Source organism: Plasmodium brasilianum, chromosome 13, assembly GCF_023973825.1.
Source record: "Plasmodium brasilianum strain Bolivian I chromosome 13, whole genome shotgun sequence".
NCBI classification, from domain to species: Eukaryota; Apicomplexa; class Aconoidasida; order Haemosporida; family Plasmodiidae; genus Plasmodium; species Plasmodium brasilianum.
In genome coordinates, this window is record NC_090126.1 from 2,567,236 (window position 1) to 2,591,386 (window position 24,151).

Sequence of the window (24,151 nt, forward strand, 5' to 3'; positions counted from 1 at the left end):
AATACATAAGAGTGTAAATGAAAAAATATAAAATTTTTATAAAAAATATGAAAAAGGATTACGAATTAATCGAAAACAATTTACTTAATAACAATGGCAAATGTATAAATATATATATTATCCATTAGACAGAAATAATGAAGGAATAAAAATGAATTATTTAGAACAACCTAGTAACAAAACATTCAATATACAGTGAACTGAAAAAAAAATTGGAATGTTAATATGAATATATGTAAATTTTTCTATATATAATGTAATTCGCTCAATACGCAGTTAATTGATATAGAGGAAATTAAATATAATATAAAGAATATAAAATATTTGCTTGTGATACTTTAATTTTACAAAAATATAAGCAGTTTATACATTTAGAACGATTAGTAAAGGGCCTCTAAAAAATGTTTAAAAAAAATAAAATTCATAAATCTTATGAATTCTATATATATGTGGTAAATATATAGCTAAATTTTAATTATATATGACGTACATTTTTAAATAACTTATTTTATGAGTTATGTAAACATTATTATAAATTTCTTAAATGTGTTTAGTATATTTATATGAAGAAAGGGACAATTCATGAAAAAATAAAATAATGGGGCAATGGGGACAAGTAAAAGATACTAAATGACATTTTTCTTGAATTTCATGATCATTCCATGTGCAATTTAAAACAATAAAAATATTAGAGGTTAATTTTTGTACAATTTTTTTTTTTTTAATTTCTTAATTTTAACCTTGGAAGTGCAATATTTTATGAGAAATATAACGCAGTTTTAATATTATATAATAATTCTTTAAGTAAATTAAATTTATACATAGTTTTTCTATGTGATAATATACATATTGAAATGAAATAATTGAAATTAACATATTAATTCCTTTAAGCAAAATTTTTAACAAAATATTATATTATTCAAGCTAATAGTTAAGCTATATGTCTAAAATGTACAGCTGATATTATATATTAGAAAAAATATAAAAAAGGTATACCATATTTATTTTAATATTGTGAGCATAAGAATTATTAAAATATATATTTTAATAAAATATATTTTTATTCTTCGTTTTTTGCTATGTACATATAATACATCCAGGGTATTTTTCTTATTTGTAATTTTATTTCATTTGAAATATTTTTCAGCTGTAGGAATTACTTGTAATATTTCTGTAAAAATTTTACTGCAACGTGATACCTATATATATACATTAATATTCTTGTAAATAAATATAATTAAAAAGAAAAAAAAATTCAGTTGATGCAATTAAAAGCATTTCATTTAGAAATAATGGTGAAAATTTTAATTCAAAGTTATAATTTAAAAAAATTATTAAGCAAATATAAAAATTCGGTTTGTATTTGCCTTTAAAATACTTATTTTTTATGTACAATTTTTATAAATTTAAATTTTTGAGAGTAAAATAGAAGATAAAGTACAATCATTTTATAATATAGCACAAAAAGTTGTATGAAGTATTTCTTATTTATTTCTTATTACTGTTACATTTTTATAATTAATATTTTTAAATAAAAATAGGCACGTCTTTCAAAAATTTAATGTTTTTAGAATTAGAATTACTTGTAGGAAAGCATCAACCAAAATAGGAATTATTCTGATAATATAAAAGCAATAATTTATTAGTAATATAAGCTTCATATATTTTATATAAAAAGAATTTTTCAGTATAATAGGAAATCAAATATTCTTTTTTAATTTGTTTTATTTTAAAAAGGATTAATAAAAAAAATTATTTAATTACAAAAAAATTAACTAATTACAATGTGTATTTGATTATTTAAGAACATAAAATGAAATTATTTTAATTGAAGTTACTTTTTTAAAAATAACTTGAAATAAAATGATACATTTTTAAAGCTTTTTTCTTATGAACAACGTTGTAAAAAGAACATAGTTTATATATATTTTTTATTAGGTTTTTAGGTAAAAATCACAAAAAAAAAAAAAATTTCGAATAAATATCGTATCTCTTACCAGTATAAAAATGATCTATTATTGTTAATTTTTTTCTTATGTATTACATAAATACAAATCCTATATCATAGAATAAAAAATTAACTTCTTACTTTTTATAAAAATTATTGTTTTTATCCATTTAACATGGGTACACACTTTTAATAATAATGTGGTATGATAATATTATTTAATGAAACTTACATTATTTATATTTTTTTGTTTTTTTTTTATTTATACTATTTTTTAGAGCGAGATGATTTATTCTTTTAAATAATAATTATCTATTTTTTTGTTTTTATATTACGTATAATTAAACTCTGAATAAGAAGCTTAACAATGAAAGAAAATTAGACACAAAAAATTATCGATTATTAACAAAATATAAAAAAGAAAAGAATTCAAGTTTCATAATGTTAGGATACAAGATACCAAATAAGAGATACAATTATGAAACTGATATATCTATTAATGAAAAAGGGGCTAAAGGAAAAAACAATCAATCTAATAGTTTATTATTTATAGCTATGTTCACTGCAGAAAATATATATTGTAATTCAAGTATTTTTGGAGAAAATTTAGATTCTAAAAAAAAAATACATCAAAAAAAAAAGTATGTGATAATTTTCTTAAAAAAAAATTGGCAGAATTGGTATTATGGCTTTGAAAAAAATATATTTTAAAAATTACAAAACTAAAGTTTGTGTGATTAATTTTTTATTAATGTGGGTAATGGGATTACCCATACTACGTGAATTAGGATACTTGCAAATTTTGAAACAATGGAAGAATTTTGGTATACTATAAAAGTGACTCTAGATGTATCAAATGAAGCTTTTTCCCCGGTATCATTTGTTTAACTTATCGTCTTATATTTTTATCCAACTTTTTATATATATTCCAAAGATATTCAAATATAAAGAAAAATATAATATAATTAAGTCTTTGATGAGTAAAATAAATAATAAGAAATATACGTCTTCCCGTTAAATTGTATTTAATGTAAAGTCATATATGCAATATTTTTGGAGATATAGTTAACAAAATTACATATAATTGCTAAAATATTATAAATGTGTCAATGTCCATATGGTCTCATTGATGCACTAAAGTAAAAATATGTTATCTTTTTTTTGAATTTTAACGTTTTATTTTTTTTAAATTTATATTTTATACTATTGTTTTAACTTAATTAAACATTATGATTTAATACAGACATTTGCGTATCTATCAATGTTTTTATGAAAAATATATGTATTTGAGTTAATATTGATATGCAGCAGCGCAATGCATATAATTTTTATAGAAATGTTATAATTTATATTTTTACTAAGGCGCTATTCTTTCTGTTTTATATCGTGTTCTTATGTTAAATGGTTATATCTTGAATTAAAAAATTGCACAATTAGCTCTAAATTAAAAATAATTGCGTCTTGTTTTGTACTTAATGAAACAAAGTGAATGCAGTATGTTGCATTGGCATATTTGAATATATATATATATATATATAAACTTTTTTTTTTTTTTACGTAAAAAAATATTATATATTCTATAAAATATGTTTTATGACAGATAGGCAACAAAACATATTTAATGTAAAAATCTTTTTAACTGATATTTATTTTTTTTTTGCATCTTACAGATATGAAATTATAAAAATATATAATAAAATAAGATCATTTTTAAATACAGATTATTTGTAATTGTATAGTACTAGTGGGATTCTAGATCCTTAGAATTATATGAAGAGTTGAAAACATGTATTATTTTAATATTTTACTTGCGACATTAATTCAATTTTTGACAAAATTAATTAAGTTTATATAGTTAAATTGAAATTTTGTAAATATATGTATTATATATTGTTTTTATTTTTTACATCGTTAATAGATTAAAATTGATGAATAAAGTTTAATAGCATATTATTAGAAAATATGGTAAAAAGCTTTTTTCCTTTCTTTTTTTTTTTTTTTTGAGGATTATTTGTTTATCCTGTAACGTCTTTTTGGTAAGTTTTACGTTTTAATTTTAGTAATTGTACGAATTTTAAATCTTCCATGATTGTCAATTAATGTTTTTTGGAAAAAGCTACTTGACCATTGAGTTATTATATAATGAATAAGTAAAAAAGGTACGTGTATGCTGTTCTCGCGTAAGACAAAACTTATATTTATGAGAAAAGGTGATATATTTAACATATAACATCCTTATATACAGTGGTTAAGTAATTTTATATCTACAACATACTTCCTTTTTAATTGTGCGAAAATATGGGTAATTACGTGAATTCAATATTAAATACATATTTTAATCCTTTAAATAATTAAATTTATGATATATATATATATATATTATTATAATTTAATGTACCCTTTTTTATATACTAATGTTGAAAACCTTTGAATAAGGCAATTATCTTTGTCTTAGTACACCATAAATTATATAATACTTTTTACAGCTTTATTTATAATTTTTTTTCGTAATATTAAAAGTGCTATATATCTTTAACGTTATATATGAATGCTTTATTTTAAGTATTTTTAAAATTTTCCATTTCATTTTTTGGGAATTTTTTATGAGTTTACTTATCAGTGCTAGAGCCATATTCTTATCATTCTTTTTTTTTCATTAGAATGTGTCTATATAAGAGTAGTCACACCTTACACTTTTTATGTCATAATAAATATTAAGGTTTAGCACTAATCAGAATGATATTTATAGTAAAACAATTGTTAATAAACCTATATACTTAGCATATAGTATTATTAGTGAATATAATATGCGCGAATTCGGAATTGACTATAACGCTAATTATAGTTTGTGCGAGTAGAAATATATGAAAGATTTACACGATTACGTTATAAAATATAATAACATTAACGAATGAAAATGAGTAAGCAAAAGTAATTGTAAAAATAATTTTATATATGTAAATTATATTAATGAACTTTACAAAATGCATACCCCGTGATGTTTTTATTTTAATTGTTCTTATGATATTTGGGGACACTAAAGAAACTGTTTTAAATGTTATTAAGTCCATTTTTCAGATGTACTCTTATCTAAAAGAGTATATAAAAAAGGAGATTCCAGTGAAAGCACAACAGAAATGTTTAAAACAGCAACAATTAATCTTGATGTTACCCCTAGACGTCAATTAATAACAATGAAAACATATTAAAAATCCATTTGTAATTTTTTATGTGTTATGTTTCATACTTTTAGATTGATGTTATGTTTTTTCATATTTTTCTTTTTTAATAAAATATGCCCAAATTAAATTTAAATTTGCGAATATTTTATTTTTTTATATATGATTTATTTTTATAAAATTTTTTAATTTAAAAATAAAAATATTATATATGTTTTAAATTTTTGTTTTATATTTGTTTACCCCATTTGAATAATAGTTACTTAAGGAAATACAATTAAAAAGAAAAATTAAATGTAACATCCATGAAATTTGATCGAAAGAATTATAAGGATGAACTATAAAAAAACATCAGAAATTAGAATAAGGGGGAGATTACATATATCTAATCGTACTATATGAGATTCTTTGTTCTAATTTCACGTGAAATATTAACTGTTTTAAATCATATGTATATTAAAAGGAATACACATAAGGCTTATGTTCAATTTTTTTTAATATAATATGATATTATAAAAAAAAAAAAAAGAAATACTAAACTGTTCCCAGTCTACTTTTTTTTTTTTTTGTAATTTTTATGTTAGATAAACAAACTCAAATATATATTACGTACGAGTAAGTTGCCTATCTTCTGAATATAATAATACAGTTAAAAAAATAAATGTCATCAGAGGAATAAATAAAGGAAAAAATACTATTATAAAAAATACAAGAATGTATGAACATATTTTTGTTCACTTTAGATACAATTAAAATATATAATTTTTTGTGCTCACAGATGTAAAACTATTAGAAATAATCTGGGTGAAGAAATATTATATTTTTATAATAAGAATATTACAAAATTAATAACAAATTTTGTTAATAAAATTTTATTTGAATATGCACATGACAGGTCTATTACATTGTAAACATACAATTCAAAAATAAGTACTTTTATAATATATTATAACATCTTCTATGTTGTATCCAATACAAAAAAAAAGATATGCTATTATGATAGAGATATTTAGAAAATATAGTTACCAAATGCAATACTGTAATAAAATATAAATAGAAGTATGCTAATGTGGTAATATGAATATAAATGCAAAAGAAAAAATTCATTTACGATTTAGGTAGATACCATGAGAAATATTTAACGCATTAAGAAAAGATGAAAATATTTGTAAATATACTTTGATTTTATGAAAAAATTTATGTTTTAAAATCAATAAATATTTCTACAAAACAGATGGAAATGAGTAAAATAGTGTAAAAAAAATAATTATTCCTTAAGTATGTGAAAAGGTGTACAAATAAACATATTAACATCATTGTATTAAATAGAACTTACATGTTTTTAAGTTTATTTTGTAATACAAGTTTTATACTATTTTTTTTTCCCCCAATATAAATAATGTATTAATTCTTTTTTTGGGTAAAAACAATTATTTATTTCTTCGAAATATGTGTCTATGAAATAATATAAGTGCGTAGAGTACTAAAAAATTGTCTAAGTGTTACAATAAGTCCATATAATGTAATATAAATACAATTCATTTAAAGCAACTTGATATAATAATTAAAAAAAATTATTTTAAATATATTATTATTTTTTTTAACTTGTAAATTTTTATCTTTTATTATCAATTTATATAAGCTATTACAAAATTTTCTTTTTCTTTTACTTTCGTTCATAATAATTTATTTTTTACAGAGAATAAATATTCAGTGTCTTATAATCTATAGAATAAAAATAATACGATATAATTTATTTTTTTCGTTATAAGAAATGTTTACATCATATAAAAATATTTAATTTTTTATATATTCCCTTAAAAATATGCTTTAAATGGTATGTACATACATAAAATGGTATATTATAAATTCTTTCTAAATAATGACACTTTTATAAAATTTAGTAAAACTACTATTATATTTTAAAGTTTTTTTTATCATCCTTTTATTTGTGTTAAATTTATGTTTTCTCCAATACCACTGTAGTGATATTTTATGTTTATAAATATTTTTAAATTGCATACTTTTGTTTTATATTAAATTTATTTTTACCTTTTTTTTTTTTATTTATGCGAGTATCTTTCTAAATATTTGTTTATTCATGTTCTTAAAAAAAAATAAATTATATAGAAATTATAAAGTTTTAAACTTTTTACTACATTACAATAATTTGTATACTGATTTAGGCACAAACTGTAATATTGTATAAGCGTTATACTGTAGTATAATAATCACTATTATTATACTTTTAAAAATATACCTATAATCAAATATTTTTTAGCAATCATAAAATTTATTTTTTTAATATATAGTAGTTTATAAAAGAACATGTATTTTTTTAGTTACTTAAGTACATTTTATATAATAAAAAATGTACTTTGTAACTTCAAATTTTAGTTCTATAATTTTTATTCTTTTAATAATTAATATTATTAAACTATAAAATAAAATACTATAGGAAGCACACATAATATTAAATTTATTACTTAAATACCCCGTAAAGCTCATAATTATTCTCTGAATTTATGTTTGTATACAATTTCTATATGGTATTCTTTCTTTTAAATAGAAGCAAAATCTTTTGATTGATTAAATAAATTTGTATTCTATTTCATCTTATTTAATCTTTGTATTATTCGTTTTTTTTTTTTTAGAAAAGTCTGACAAAAAAAGAATATGCATATCTTTACCATTAAATAATTAATTTAAATATTTTAAACATTTATTATTTAGTTTTATTTAAATTATATTTAAGATATATATATATTTTTTTTTCCATTAATGTACCATTTGTAAATTATATTAAAACAATCTTAAATTTATTTTTCCTTTGTATATTTAATATGAGGTTTATATATGAAAATGAAATTTATTAAAGTAAAAATAGAACTAATAAATAAATAAACAGATAAAATACAATAATGTGAACAGTTTTCTTTATCATTTATCGGATTTGAAATATAATTAAAATTTTTATTAGTCAATATATAATAGCATTATAAAAGTATCCAATGAAACAATATTTTAAGTTTCTCATTTTTAGTGTAATCTTTATATTTGCTGTTTTAATTTGGATACGCTGTTATAAGAATAATGTGGTATTATTATAATATTTATTGTATTTCTTTCATTTGTATTTTTGTTTTTAAATTATTATATTACTATGGAAATAATAAGCCCTTGTAAATAATAAGTGTTTACGTTTTTTTTTATATAGAATAACTATCATAAAACATTGCATAAAAAGTATAAGTTAGATAACCATTTAACTGTAACAATTAATAGACTATTATCAGAGGATTCAATTGATTCAATATTAAATGAATATTTATCTGATAACGAGGGGAATAATAAATTACATGTTGAAGGAAAAGATATATATAAAAGTTACGGAGACAATGAATCAGAAATTGAGGAATTAATAGATAACTCAATAATTACGGATAAAGGGGCTAAAGTAGCTACGATAAAAAAATCTTCTTTTATTAATAGATTAGATACATATTTTGAGAAGAAAATATTCAATCAATTAGATTCCATAGATAAAATTAAGTATAGAATGAAAATTAATAGAAAAGCTGCACTTAAATTGATATATAAAGAGACAGCTTTATTATTTACTCCACACCTTTCACTTTTATTTATAGGATTTATACTTTTTATATCAAAAATTTCATTAATTTATAAAGAAAGTTCGATATTAAAGGCACTTTCAATAGTAAATTCTCTTGTATTAGGATTTGTGGGTCTCTTAATTTTAGTAGGTTTATTTTATGTTCTTGTAAAAATTGTAAAATATAAAATGATGAAAGCAAATAATTATAAACTTTCTTACAATGAGTTAGTTTCTTTGGTAAGGAATACTTTTACTATGGAGTAGGAATATATGTACTGTTCTTAAAAATTTTGCATACATAAGAGATGTACAAACAAATATTAAATATGTATAACATCACTTATCTGTGCGCACCTATTTTTATATAAAATATATATCTTAACTCCTAGTGAGTTTGATTACTTTATTTTTCAAAATTTGATTTTTAAAGATTTTTTTTAAAATAATTTATTATATCTGCGTAATACATAGACATCTATTTATTTATATTTGTATGTATATAAATACATATATATATGTGTGTTCCATGAAATTCTTATATAAGCATGAAGTTATCACTAGTTCGTTAAATAAATATGAAAATTCATATTTTAGCATTAAAAAATACTCCTATATTCCATTTTAATTTCATTTATTATCAAATAATTGTTTTGTGGATTAATTAATAATAATGTATTATTTGTTTTACATTAATTACAAAGGTCTTTTTTTATGTATAATTACAACGAAATTAACGTATTTAAATTTTTTTTTAGTAACAAATAAATTTTATTTAATATTTATTATAAATGTTATTGCTATAATCGTATTATAATGAGTTTCTACTACAGAAACGTTTTTAATTTATGTCTAAAAATTTGAATATTTTACATATGAATTTATAAATAATTAATAAAATAATATTATTTTTAAGAATGAATTATTAAGAGTTTATTACGAATATTGAGGATTGTATATAATTGTAATTAAAGGCTGCAATACTTGATATTTTGATTATTTACAATGTTATTTTAATTAAATTATATAAGAATTAAACATATATTTAAGGAAAAGTTATAAATATTTATTGTGCTTCTAATTTAATTTTTTTTTATTTAAATTAAGTGATCTTACCAATGAATTAAGATTTATGAGTTATAAACAGTTGTTCTACAGATATTCATCGTCTTTTTTTTTTTTTTTTTATTCATAACAATATTCTGTAAATATATTATACATAAGTAAATGCCCATTTACCAATAAGGGGAACAAATATAAATCAAATTTTATACCTTAATGGTATAAGTAAGCATAATTATTTTTGCGTTTATGCGATTATATATGTTTTTTTGTGTATATGCCAAGATTGGTCTAATAGTTTCTTAGCGGCTTTTTAAAATATAAAAAATATATGTTAATTAATATAAATATTTTGACTCTAATAATAATGGAAAATTGTGCATTGCAAAATTTATAATAAAGATAATAAAATTTTATATAAACTAAGGTTATTATTTCCTTTTACCTTTTAGTTAATATTAAATCTTAAAATACGTTCTTAAAATAATTAGTATTATGTATATATATTTTTTTAATTTTTCAAAATAATATAAAAAAGAAAAAAAACATTTGTAACAGAAATTATTAAGTTTTACATGTCAGATTTTTATCCAGAATTAACACAAATATTTAATCTTCCTATATATATTCATTTTTAATGAATTAAAATGCATATCATAACAAAAAATTTTCTGCAACTCCTTTCTTTATATTCTACTTCTTAACTTGTGTTTATTTTTATACGGAAATGTAGAAAACAAAACATGTATATGCAAACAAATATAAACATTTTCTATTTTCATTTAAACTTTCTATTTTTATAATTTTTTTTTAAATATATTTTAAAACAATTTAAGAAGCTAAAAACTATAGTATATTTACAATTGTTAACAAGGTTGTGTCACAAGTTCAAATGCATATTAATCATTTTAGTATATTAATAATTTATAAACGAACAAGCTTTTTTATAAAAGAGGAATTTAAGGGATAATTTAAATTATATTGTGGAAATATTGAGCAATAGTATGCATGATATCTCAGGAAAAAATTGTATAAATGGAAATCTTAATTTAAATTCACTTTCTTTTTTTTTTTTTTTTTCTTTTCTGTTCTTCACAGATGGAATTAGTGAAAATTTAAATTATCAGTATCATTAAAATATTTCTGTATATCTTGATAATAGATTAAGTAATATAACAGTATTTATGATTATAATTATCATACGTTCAAGAATACACATCACCACATCATATAAAATGCCTCTTTTTTTTTTTTTTTTTACTATATTAAGGAATCAATGAAAATAATTAATATATATAACGCACTTGATTTTTTATTGACTTAGGTGCATTAAAATAATTTATAGAAATTATATATTAAATAAAGTAGTTTTACATTTTAGGATAATATTGTCTTTTTAAGAAGTCATAGTTCTTGAAACAATAAAATATAATTAAATAATAGCACTAAGCTTAGAACAATTTTATAAAGTAGATATAAATGAACAATATTATTTACCCATTTAATTCGAATTTAATAAATCTTTTAATAAGAAGGTAGTATCCAAATGTAAATTATATTATAAGCAAATATATATATAAAGGTTTCTATTCCTCTCATTAAAATAATACGTAATAATTAAATAAAAAGTAGTTTTCCTATTTAACAAATAAGATAGCTATCATATATTTTAATAAAATTGGGAATTATTTTGTATGATCGTTTTAATGTTGTATTTATTCTTTAGTTTTATTATATATCACGCAGTATATTATTTTTAATTAATCTTTGAGTATTAAGAATTTTCTATAAGCAAAATGTTGCTTCAAATTACAGATTTAATTATGCTCTGTGTGCTGTAATATTTTTAAATATTCACCCTTGTTTATTATAATAATTTTTTAAGTTTCCTATTTCCTAGTTGATATTTTACTTGGATGCATGGTAAAAATTTTTTATTCTTTCTTATGTTTTACTTTTAGAGAGAAGTTTAAAAGAATTTCCCTTTAGATAATTTTTACATAAAATTTAATTATGATATTGATATATATGATGAAGTAAATTTTTGCTTTGGAATACATCATATGAAAACAGTGATATTGATAATACCTATATTATTTTGGGAAATGTACGGAAAAGCTTTAATGTATTATATAAAATTGTAAATAATAATTGTTATAGAGAATATTGTTGTATATAATAGAGATTTTGCTTGAACAATCAAATAATATATATCCTTGTGATAACTCATACCTTATTAAAGAAAAACTGGTTATTATTAAAAATAATAAAAAAAAATATATATATATGATGCATACCATATACATATATAGCATCCAGTTGATTTTATTATTAATAAATATTATATATTATGTGGAATATAAAGAACAGAAGAGACATAGGCATTATTATTTGTCAGGATAACTAATATATAAAGTTATTAAATTAGAATAATATAAAAGATAGAAAAAAATATTAAAAAATGAGTTCATATAAAAAAGATTATTTAATGAATGAATGTAAAATTAGTTTTTTGTTTATAGCATAAATGATGTAATTATATACTATATTATTCTGTTTGTAAATCAAAATATATTATCCAATAAAAATAATGTCCCCACATTAGCAATATATTTCTTGGGTAAAAAATATTATGAAATCAATATTACATTTAATTAAAACAATTCAATATCTAGGATGTTGTTTTTCTTAACAAATAACTGCTGTAATTACTGTATAACCAAAATTTATAAATGTTCACTGAACATATACACTTAGAGAATAGTTATAAAACTTAAAAATATTATTTTTTAAAAAATTTACTTAATATACTGATATACAAATGAATAAATGAAAAAATATGTAATAAGATACTACGTGAGTAAAGCAAATAGCCAAAGTATGACTTTAATATAATAACAGAAAGACATATTACTAGTAATTTTTCTATATATATAAACAAAAAAAAAAGAAAATAATAAATTTTAAATGTGGTTTTTCTTATAGTAGATAAAAATAATTAGTTCATTATCTACACAAACAGTAAAAATATAAATTATCTATTTACATAATAGAAGAAGGAATTATATTAAAAGAATTTTTTTTGGATAAATGTCGAAACGAGTATAATTCATGTACCACATAAATAGTATGAGTTTATACATATATATATATTCTTAAATATATATAAATCCATATATACTAAAATAATAGAATTCAACTTAAGGATTTTTAAGAATCATTCTTTTGTATAGTCATAATGAGAGTTCAAAAAAATTCTTATTTTATTTTCTCAGATGGCGCATCTTCATATTTTTCGCTAATTTATAGGTAACATAAACTACAGTTAAAATAAACAAAGGAATTGATAATAACATAGAAAATGAACTATACTGGGATAACACCATCATAGATGCGATAAGTAAACTGGATATTATAACTGGACTACAGACCTTAAGAATATTTTTAAACTTTAACTTACGTATATTTTCATATTCATTTGACGTTTTAAATAAAGAATCCAATAGTTTTACTATTTCGCTGTCGTATTTTGCATTTAGTTTCTTCAAATAATTACCTCTACTGGAATATCCAGTTTTTTTCCTGAACTCATATTTTTTTATTCCAGATGGTTTTCGTTCTAATTCTTCATGAGAAGTATGAAGATAATTATCAGACATTAATGAATCAGTTGAATTTTCAAAATAATCCCTAATATTTAATGAATCATATGAGTTTAGATAATTGTCTTGAAACTTATCTTTTAAAAGAAAGTCTATATGTTGAGAATCGGCATATGTTTTTCCATATAATAATCTTCTTACCCTTACATTCGATGTATTATTTAAGTTCATTTTCTTAATGCATGATTTTTCTGAGAGTGTTAACTAAAATTAAGGGTAAATATTTAATATATAAAAAAGAAATAAGTATATCTATATAAATAAGATATAATTTTTAAAATGAGGATGTAAGATTACAAAAATATATAGAAGTTATTGATTATAATAATTATCCTACCTCATAGAAATACTGGAATATCCATATTAATAGGGTAAAAAAAACGTGTATATTTGTTTGTACCATTATGTCTTATTTATTTATGGGTGAAAAATCTTTTGTGATATTAAAATTTTTTCTATACTATTCAATATAAGATTTGTTATAATTATTTTTTATTGTTTTTTCACTTGATTTTAAAATTATTCCTTTTATATATTTATGTATAATTATGCCATAAATATTTCTAGTGTAAATTGAGAAAAAATGAATTAAATAAAAATGTTTTAGTAAATTTTTTATGTAAAAATATTATTAATTAATATAATAAAAATAGAAAAGGTTTTAAAAAAAAAAAAAGTAATTATAATATAATAATTTTAACTATGCATGCTAGAGGATATTTACCTAAAAAAATTTATTAGCGTTTTGCTTTTTATATATTTTCTCTGCATATTAATATACTATTTTGTTAATTTGAATATGAAAATGGATAAAAACTAATAAAATTAGGTGATATAATAGATATAAGTTATATTTTGAAATGATATAATTCTAAATTCTTATGTTACCATTAAAATAATGAAAAATCTTTTACAGTTATCTAGGGGCTTATCGAATACTAACTCTTTGTTAAAATAATTAACCGTAAGTATTATCATTAGAAATAACAAAATTTACGTAAGCATAATAATAATTATAAAGTACATTTTAATTAATATGAATGTAAGTTATACAATATTTACATAATAATATATTTAAAGCAAAAATTTTTAATATTCTACGAATAGTAAAATATATATTATTTTAATTGAGGTTACGTTTATTATATTATGTAAGATAAATTAACGTTACATTATTTTTGGACAAAATTTAAATCAAATTAAATTTTTTATGTGTCCTTGAAAATATATTCCTTTAATATTAATTCAAAATTTTTAATAATACAGTATAAGATGTAATATTAAAAATACAAATTTCAAAGAGAATATATTCTTTTCAAAAAAACTTACTATTAAAATACATAATATAATTTAAAAAAGAAAAAAAAAAAATATATATAATATATATAATATATATGTTAAAAATTTTAGAAAGAATTATTTATATATACGTAATTAAATGACTCTTTAATGTTACTTTGTCATGAAATAATTAACTATTTTACATTATATATAATAAGAAAATACTTACATTAATATATTAAAATTACTTCGATAAAATAAAAAACAGCTGCAAAAATAAGATTGAAAATTAACTAAAAAAAAAAATGAATCTACACTATATTTAATAAAGAGCTAGCCCTTAAAATTACATATAATGTATTTAATTGTATACTTTTAAAAATATTATTAAAATGTTTTCATATTTCATTCATATACAGTTATTTGCCAATATTCAATGAAAGAGTATAAATATATTTTTGATATATTAAATATTTTTACTATGTAAATATTGGAGAATGAATAAACTAAATTATCTTCTTATACATTTATTGTGCTTACAATAAATCATACATTAGAGTGTTTAATCATAATATTCATTTTTGCACATATATATATCTAGAGATGTTGGTAAATAATTTTTTTTTATATTTAGATAATTATTTGTATCTAAACGGACAAATATATAAGAGAGTTTCTTTATGTTGTTTTTTATATTTATTACATAGGTAATAAATGCTATAATGATATTAACATCCTTTTATTATATATAAGAAAACATAGAATAAGGAGTAATTAAGTATATATAAAAATTTAATGGAAATAACTTGTATATTTAAAAAACAGTAATAAATAACTTCATAATATTTCTATGTAAAAAAATATGAATTTTTACAAATTTTCTTATAAATGGCTTGTATACTCATATATGAATATAAAAAAGTTTAGTTTTTAAAAATAATAAAGTTCATTAGTATATAAAAGTAATTTTCTCTAAAGCATTCTAAAGACTAAGTTAACTATTTAATATATATATATATATATATATTTTACTCTCTATAATATTTATTAATCTTTTTATGATTAATGCTCCTAAGACCAAACAATGAACATTAACTTCTATTGTGATTCATGGTCTCTTAACCCTGGTTCTAACAAAATAAATTGTTGATATTGATGTAAGGTAGCTTGAAAAAGATTATTTATTCATTAATTATGTATATTCAGTGTAAATTACTATGTTAAATTGTATAAGAAAAATTATTTAATCTTAAGTATATTTTGATTCGTAATATATTTTAAACAAGAAAACAAGGAAATAGTAAATATCAAGATGAATATTAATGCAGTAAAAATTTATATGCAGTGATCTTTTAATACATATACATATATATATATGTGTGTATACACTTCTATTAATATTTCTGCAAAATCGTATATTTAATTAAGAACAAAAAATAAAATATATAGATACATACGAAAATTTTTCATTTATATATGATGATATAAATTAAAATTAAGAAAAAATTACAATTACCAAAAAATTTGATACAAAGTTACAAGATTAGTCTTCGATTCTCTTTAAAATATATATTTTTTCTTCAGAGACTTCATATACAATATTATAAATTCATTTTTTATATATATCTTGGCGGTAAAAAGTTGTGTGTGAATAAGCAGTAACTAAAGAATTTGTTTTAATTAATATAAGAAAAAATATTGTATAAAAGGTTCTTTTTTCTTTTATTATTACTATTATCGTTCTGATATAACAACTAGTATTCTTTAACGATACTTATTGGATCTTCTAAAATATAACGCTAATAAACTTAGAATTATTTATGGGATAACATCCTTAAAATTTATAATTATTATTTTAATACATAGGGCAATGAATTGTATATATATACTCTACGTTCTATATTATATATAAAACTCGTACTTTCCATATATTAAGAACTAATATATATATTTAAGTATATATATGTATTTTTTTATTTTATTTTAAGCTGAACAGTAATTATAGAAATATAATTTAATTATTGTACTATATTAAATAATTATATTATACATTTTGAATAATTATGAATGAATACAAATATTTAAGTTTAATGAAAGTTATTTTGTTTTTTAAATTAAATTAAGTTTTCTAGAATAAGTATTTAACGTTATAATTCATTGTAAACCATGTAAAATGAATTATAGTTATATACATTATATTAAGTTTTTAAGAATAATAAAAATTTATTTTTTAATTAAATATAGATCCCATAATAATTAGAAGTACATTATAATATTCTTAATTATTACCTTCATGAATTTATTACTGTATTAAAGATATAAATTATGGAAGATAAAATTTCCTGTTACTTATTAAAACCTATATTTTTATCCTTTAATTCGAATACGTCGTTTTTGCATATATATGTTATGAAAATAATATCTATGGTTGTTTGTATTATTCATATTTTTAGTATTTTTTTTTTTTTACTAATATAGTTTTTTACCATTAGATTATTAAATCTTTTAAATAACAAAAATTTACTTAGTTTTTTCAGAATAAGCTTAACAAATCGGGGGATGACAAATACAACTGTGGTAGAAAATTATATAGGAGAACTTATCGATTGATAATAAAATATGAAAAAAATTATAGTTCAAGTAGCGCATGGTTAAGGAAAAAGACGGAATATAATGGAAAATGCTAAAAAAAAGTTACAGCTTATAATGAAAAAGAAGACAGAGGAAAAAATAAACAATTAGAAATTTATTAAATAATAGAGTAGGATATGAACAAGATAGGAAAAATAAATTTTCTGCATACACCAAAGGATATTCAAATTTTATAAAACGAATTTTGGACAAAATATATTATATATATAAAGTTAAAAAAACAAGGGATTCTAGACATTAAGATTTTATACGCGAGAGTACATAATAAATATTTTTGTGTTTTTATTTTTTCTATAGTGATTACTGGAGCTGCATTGACAACTCATTATTTATTAAGAAATTTAGGTTTTTGGATATATTTGTATTTATTAAAAACTTATACAACAATATAGGAAGTAGTAATTTTATTATTGTTCAGTTTCCTAGTTTTATTAGCTTTTATTTATATGTTAAGGAAAGTTGCAATGAATTTTAAGTTAATGTGTTTTATAAATAAAATATATAATACAATATATTGTTTTTCCATTAAAGTAGCCTTTTGTAGCAATTACAATAAATAATTTCTCTAGTGATATAACCCCGTGCCACGCATATTTATAATTATTTAGTTTTTATAAATCATCTTTAATGGACATCCTTTTTTACACACAAAAGTAAAAATATATATTTTTAATTTTTTTGTGAATTTTAATGTTATAATATTTTCAATTATGTATTTTAATAAATCGTTCCGTTTTGACATAGTACTATGGATATACATGTGTATATGAGTATTTAAATAGATTATTATAAAAAATATATATTGGGGAGTTAAAATTACTATGAAAAATCCCAGTTCAGGAAATTTTTTGGAAATATTATGTTAACATAAATTTGTAACTGTATAATGTAGTTTTACATTTATTATAATGTTGTTCTGTCTTAAATAATTATTTTTTGATCTAATTAAGAAAATATTTTATAAGTTTTAATTTAAAAATACATATTCCTTGTTCTGTTTTTGAAGAAACAAAGTAAATGATATCTATTTTATTTATATATTTAATTTAAATTTGTTTACTTAGATTACAAACTTAAAATTCCATAAACCAAATATGTTTCATAGGAAATATATTTTCAGAAGGAAAGATGGTAAGAATCTTTTTAATATACTTTAAGTTTTTTTTTTTGTGCAATATATTTGAACATATATATAATAAAAAAGTATCCTTATTAAATATGGATTTTTTTATAACACTTTACGATATTATAGAATATATATCTTTACAAATATATGAAGTGATAAAAACGTTAAGTGTTTTATTATTGTCCATAATTGTGTTTTTAATTAAAATCTACAAATATTAATTAAATATATATTATGCGTAAAAATTAAAAATAAATAATTCGCATATATTTTTTTATTTTTAATATTATTAAAATATGAAATTAGTGAATTAAATATAATCATACGTTGACAAATAAAGTGTATAAATTCTTTTTTTTTTTTTTGCTTCTTCACAGTAGTAATATTTTATATGTGTGTATATGCTCTAAAAGGGTAAAATATAATTAGGGGAATGAAAATAAATATATATTTTGTAAGTATAATTATATGTCCTATTTCGTATGTCTATGTATATATTATGATTTAATATTATTTTTAGGATGTTTAAAAATATATATAGTTTATACTGACGATTATTAATCCATTATATTTATAATGCTTATTTTTTAAATAAAATATAATTAAAATAAAAGAATTATTTTTTTATAGATAATTCATAAGTACAAAACGTTGTTTTGTGGTTATATAAGCTTTGATTAAGCTTATTTAAAAAATAATTATATTTTTTGTACAAGATTTAATTAAATAAGTTTAATGTATATAGTTCGCATGCATCATATTGCTAATATATTTCATGATAAATGTCCTTTATTAAATTTTATTTTTCATAGATTAAAAAGATATCATGTTATTACTCTATTTTTTAGTTATATGAATTGCGTGTACTTTAAAAAATTTTGTTTAGTTAACGAAATATACGATGCATATTTTTTTTGTAAAACTATGCTTAGTATTTACAAAAAATGAGATTACCATATATAGCGAATTATGCATGCGGAAAGTGAAAAAATTACTAATAAAAATTTTAACAATAAGTATATATAAATAAATATATATATATATATATATATATATATATTTTCGTTAATATTAGATATTAATACAATTTATTAAAATATTTTTTTACATGTAGTCATGGTGTTTATGCATAGATATATGGAATAATTCTACTATGACAATATATTTTATTTTATTTTATTTTATTTTTTTTCTTTCATATATACAAATATAAAAAAAAAACAATTATTAGTAACAGGAACATGGTTATTGAATCTATTAATTGTTTAATAAGAAGCACAGTAAAGATTGATGATATATTTATTCATGACAAATTCGGAAAATAATTATTCAATAAAATATATTACAAACTTTTTTACTATATGTCATATTATAATTATGCTTATATTTATTTATATATTATTCTGAGATGAAATACACTTTTGTAAAGATATGTATATTTTTATCGTTCTTGCAAATTATCTATTCTTATAACAGTTTTTATAAATATTTAAGAGTTCCTCAAAAAATTTTTTATGAAATTTATCTATAATTCATGAAGTAATAATCTCAAGATTACAATTAAACACTAAATGTTGAAGAGAATTATATAAACAGAAGAAAATATACGATTTTTATGAAGGATAATATCAAAAAAATTTGAATTGTTCTATGTTTTTATTAACAAATTATTTTAATTAATTCTTAGGTTATACTTATATAAATAGAATTTCACGCGTGCATTTATTCTTTATTCACCTATTTTACACCCCTCCCCTTAGAGTTAGTGAATATATAATATTAAAAATAGGATAATTAAAACGTTAAGAATTTTTATGTATTAAATATTTTTGGAAAATTTGCTATAAAAATGTATTAGCATAATTATTGCTAATTATATTCTCATTTAAGCATTAATAAGTACTAATTTTGTAATTCACTCATTGTAGAACATTGAATTTTCGTCAATCAACATATAATTAATTAATATATTGGTGTCTTCATAAAACCTATGTTCTTGTACTTAAGACTTTTCTGTTTCACTTTAAGAACCTCTATTTGCATCTTTCATAATGTTGTAAATACTTCGTATATTTTCATGTTTATTTAAAGAATTATATATTTTAAATATATATATATATATAGGAACTGTTTCTTGAAATTACTTATTTCCTTATGAACTGTGTTAATAAAATTTGCAAAATAAATATTTTTATTAATAAAAATAGTTAATTGAAAAAAATAGTACATTTAATTAAACTCTATATATATGTTATGCATACAGTTAATGTAATATCTTCTTAAAAAAAATGAGACATAATTCAACATAAAGCATTAAATCTGTATAAAGAAACAGATAATTAAAGGATATTCATAATAAATCAATATAAATGAAAGATGGTTACATATAAAGGCTTAAAAGCGGATTTTATTATAAATATTTTGCCAAAAGAAATATACTTTTTTTATCACTACAGTTATGAATAATGGTGATTAAAAGTACTGTTGTTGCTTAATAAAAGGTATATTTTATATTATTTAGTTTGTTATGTTTTATGGTAAGATTCTAATTCATAAAAATCCAATTTTTGTATATTTTAATACATATTCAGGAATATAAAATATATATTCAACTAAAATAAGTTCGATTATTCTATAGCGCATATTACGGAATCATAAGTATCAAAAAAAATATATCAAGTTTACTTTCTTATTTAGCCATTAGTGTACTGTATATCCATATGAATTTAATTCAATTATTGGTTATGCGATTTTCTATCTCATGATATAATATATATATGATATATATTAATAAAGGTAACACAGTAATGTATTCCAAGGAAAATAAAAATTTCGATGTATTCTTACAATTAACAATTGAAAAGATAATACATTAAAAGCGATATTTCTAATAAATTCTGATATAATATTTTGAGGAGAAATATATATATGTAAAAAAGGAATATAAATGAAAATTTAAAACGAAAAACATGTTAAATTTTTGTACAATTAAATTTTTTCCTTTATATATAAATGCTTAAAAAAAACATTTAAAATATGCAAATATGAAATATTACATTTATATTTTAAATATCCTAATTTGTATATATAATATATACAATTCTATTTATCCCATGAATGCAATATGTATATGTCGTAAAGATAATCATGAATAATTTTATTTACGTAGCATTGTTGTTCACAGATTATTTAATGAACAAATTATGGTATGGTGGAAAATTTTATTATTATAAAATATAAAAGTATTCACTGTGAAAACATAAAATAACTCAAACTATATATATAGATCATTAATAGAAGGTAGTTATAGATTGCATTTATCTTGTGTAAAATGTATTTATATAATAATAATTGAAAGAACGGATGTTATTAATGTAATGTTATGAAATTCAATCTTTTTATATTTAATGAACTTTTAAATATAAAAATAATAAAAAATAATGAAAACTTTTAATATAAAATTATACATTAGTTTTTACTTAATTTTTCTTAATTTTTCTTAATTTTTCTTAGTTTTTCTTAATTTAATTATGTAATTAAAATTATATTATTTTTATAAGATAAACTGTACAAGGAAATTTTATACATGAATTATCCGTGTTTGTGTTGACAGATTATTGTTCATATATTAAGAACCTGTTATTATAACAATGAGAGATATAACAAAGAGTTTTTGATTAGTTAATTATATTTTATTATGCATAATAAATATTTTCATGTTTATTTCATTTACAGAGTACCTACTAAAATATAAAGTACGGTTTAATGAGTATTTAATTAATAAAAAGTGTAGTGTTAATTATTACTTTAATGTACAAATAAAGACGGGAAATTTTATAAAATAAGGATAGATATACCATTTAATTTTATTTTGAATTCCATATATTAATATATTGTGTTCTTTATTATGATATTAATAACATTATAAATAATTTTGCTGTTATACTTATATAAACGGATGTGCACTAAATTTATATATTTTTTTTTTCTTATTAATTTATTTGTTTTTAATATATGATTAGTTGTAATATTTATGATAATATGAAAAAGAAAAAATAAGATTTTGCATGTGATAACAAATTTTTAAGTTGAATAATTACAACTTTATATCCATTTAATTATTATATTAAAAGAAAGATTTTTAATTTTTATTATGTTTATTATAAATAATAAAGAAAATTTTATAAACTTTGAAAATTTTTCAAATTAATTTAATTTCATAATCCAAAAAAAAAAAAAGAAGATAATATGTGCGGATAATTATAATAAAATTACAGCTTAAATTAATATATAATTTATGCCCTTTATATTATATTTTTTAATTTTTAATTTTTAATTTTTTTTTTTTTTTTTTGTTATAGATTTTCTTTGCTATAGTGAAAGATATGATATATTTGTAATATGAAAAAAAAAATTTATCTTATAGACTATGCTTTATGTACAGAATTAATATTCTCTTATTAGAGCTTTATTCCAAATTTTAATTATTTTAAAATATATTTGTTATTGTATTTGTTTTGTTTTTTTAAGATAATGTGTATTTTGCATATATTAAAATAACATTAAAGTATTACATAAGCTTAAAAAAAACGAAAAGTTCTTGCTAAATATAGATTTAATTTTATATATTGGTAATTAACCTTATCCTTTTAAATATATCAATAAATAACAATTTTGATGTTTTGTTTTATTTGTGTTTGTGTGAACATATTTTTAGTATCCATGCAACCGATATTTATATTTGTGTATTATTTAAAATTTTTATTTTATTTAGTTTTTGAAAAATTAGAAAAGTATGATCCATGAGAGTTTATAATATAGATAATACTATTGTTCCTGGTATTGGTGTAAATAAACGACTAAATGTATTGTTTGGGAACAAAATAAATTTTGACGCAATGTCGTAAATAAGAAAGTACAAGATAAATGTGCTCATCCTTTATTATATTTTTTATATTTTTCCACCTGGTATATATCTTGCTTTGTTCCAAACGCTTAATATTCCATAAACTTTAAAAGAAAATTATATATATTAATTATTTTTAATGATATTTACATAAATATAATTTTATTAATTACAAAATCAAATAATATTATATATATTTTTGATGTAAAACAAAATTTTATAGAGTTCTCTTGTTAACATTCTTAAAAAAATAAAAAGGAAAGATTGCACATTCGGTTCAATATGTAGTAGAACGTTATGCGTCCACTATGGAGAAACAGAGTATTTTTTAAGACCAACTGAAGAATTAAAAAAATTAAGGGAAAATTTTACATCCAAATACAACACAAAAAGGTTAAAATTGAAGAACTCACAGAATGTTCTCTATAGTAATAGTTTGAAAAATCATAGTATTCTAAAAAAAAGAAAAAATATGTTACATTAACCAAATATAATAGATATAAACCTAGAAAAATATCATAATTTCCTATCAGATGATAAGCCCTTTATAGATTCTAAATTGAAAGGTAATAAAAAAGTTATAGTGTATAATAAACCACTGAAAACAGAGAGTACATTAAGAAAATTAAGAGAGAATTTGTTAAATAACCCCTTTATAAGAGATTTAATGTTAAAAGAAGTAGATAACATTTTATTAAGAAATGAATTTAATACTTAAAATG

At 19.1% G+C, this 24,151-nt stretch overlaps 5 protein-coding genes across 5 annotated transcripts; 4 read left to right on the forward strand and 1 right to left on the reverse strand.

Moving 5' to 3' along the window:
- Positions 1 to 2,389: 2,389 nt before the first annotated feature.
- MKS88_005207 (uncharacterized protein) lies at positions 2,390 to 2,836 on the forward strand (the record flags this gene model as incomplete). The annotated part of the gene is made up of 2 exons (XM_067218450.1): positions 2,390 to 2,628; positions 2,737 to 2,836. The coding sequence occupies 2 exons, from the start codon at positions 2,390 to 2,392 to the stop codon at positions 2,834 to 2,836; spliced, it is 339 nt and encodes a 112-aa protein (XP_067071581.1).
- Positions 2,837 to 8,138: 5,302 nt separating this feature from the next.
- Positions 8,139 to 9,007, forward strand: MKS88_005208 (uncharacterized protein; the record flags this gene model as incomplete). The annotated part of the gene is made up of 2 exons (XM_067218451.1): positions 8,139 to 8,225; positions 8,345 to 9,007. The coding sequence occupies 2 exons, from the start codon at positions 8,139 to 8,141 to the stop codon at positions 9,005 to 9,007; spliced, it is 750 nt and encodes a 249-aa protein (XP_067071582.1).
- Positions 9,008 to 13,065: 4,058 nt separating this feature from the next.
- MKS88_005209 (uncharacterized protein) lies at positions 13,066 to 13,867 on the reverse strand (the record flags this gene model as incomplete). The annotated part of the gene is made up of 2 exons (XM_067218452.1): positions 13,066 to 13,668; positions 13,802 to 13,867. 2 exons carry the CDS (start codon positions 13,865 to 13,867, stop codon positions 13,066 to 13,068), a joined length of 669 nt encoding a protein of 222 aa, XP_067071583.1.
- A 3,203-nt stretch (positions 13,868 to 17,070) lies between these two features.
- Positions 17,071 to 17,872, forward strand: MKS88_005210 (uncharacterized protein; the record flags this gene model as incomplete). Its single annotated transcript, XM_067218453.1, has 3 exons — positions 17,071 to 17,172; positions 17,283 to 17,395; positions 17,695 to 17,872. The coding sequence occupies 3 exons, from the start codon at positions 17,071 to 17,073 to the stop codon at positions 17,870 to 17,872; spliced, it is 393 nt and encodes a 130-aa protein (XP_067071584.1).
- Positions 17,873 to 23,325: 5,453 nt separating this feature from the next.
- Positions 23,326 to 24,147, forward strand: MKS88_005211 (uncharacterized protein; the record flags this gene model as incomplete). Its single annotated transcript, XM_067218454.1, has 3 exons — positions 23,326 to 23,388; positions 23,653 to 23,878; positions 23,963 to 24,147. The coding sequence occupies 3 exons, from the start codon at positions 23,326 to 23,328 to the stop codon at positions 24,145 to 24,147; spliced, it is 474 nt and encodes a 157-aa protein (XP_067071585.1).
- Between the last annotated feature and the right edge of the window lie 4 nt (positions 24,148 to 24,151).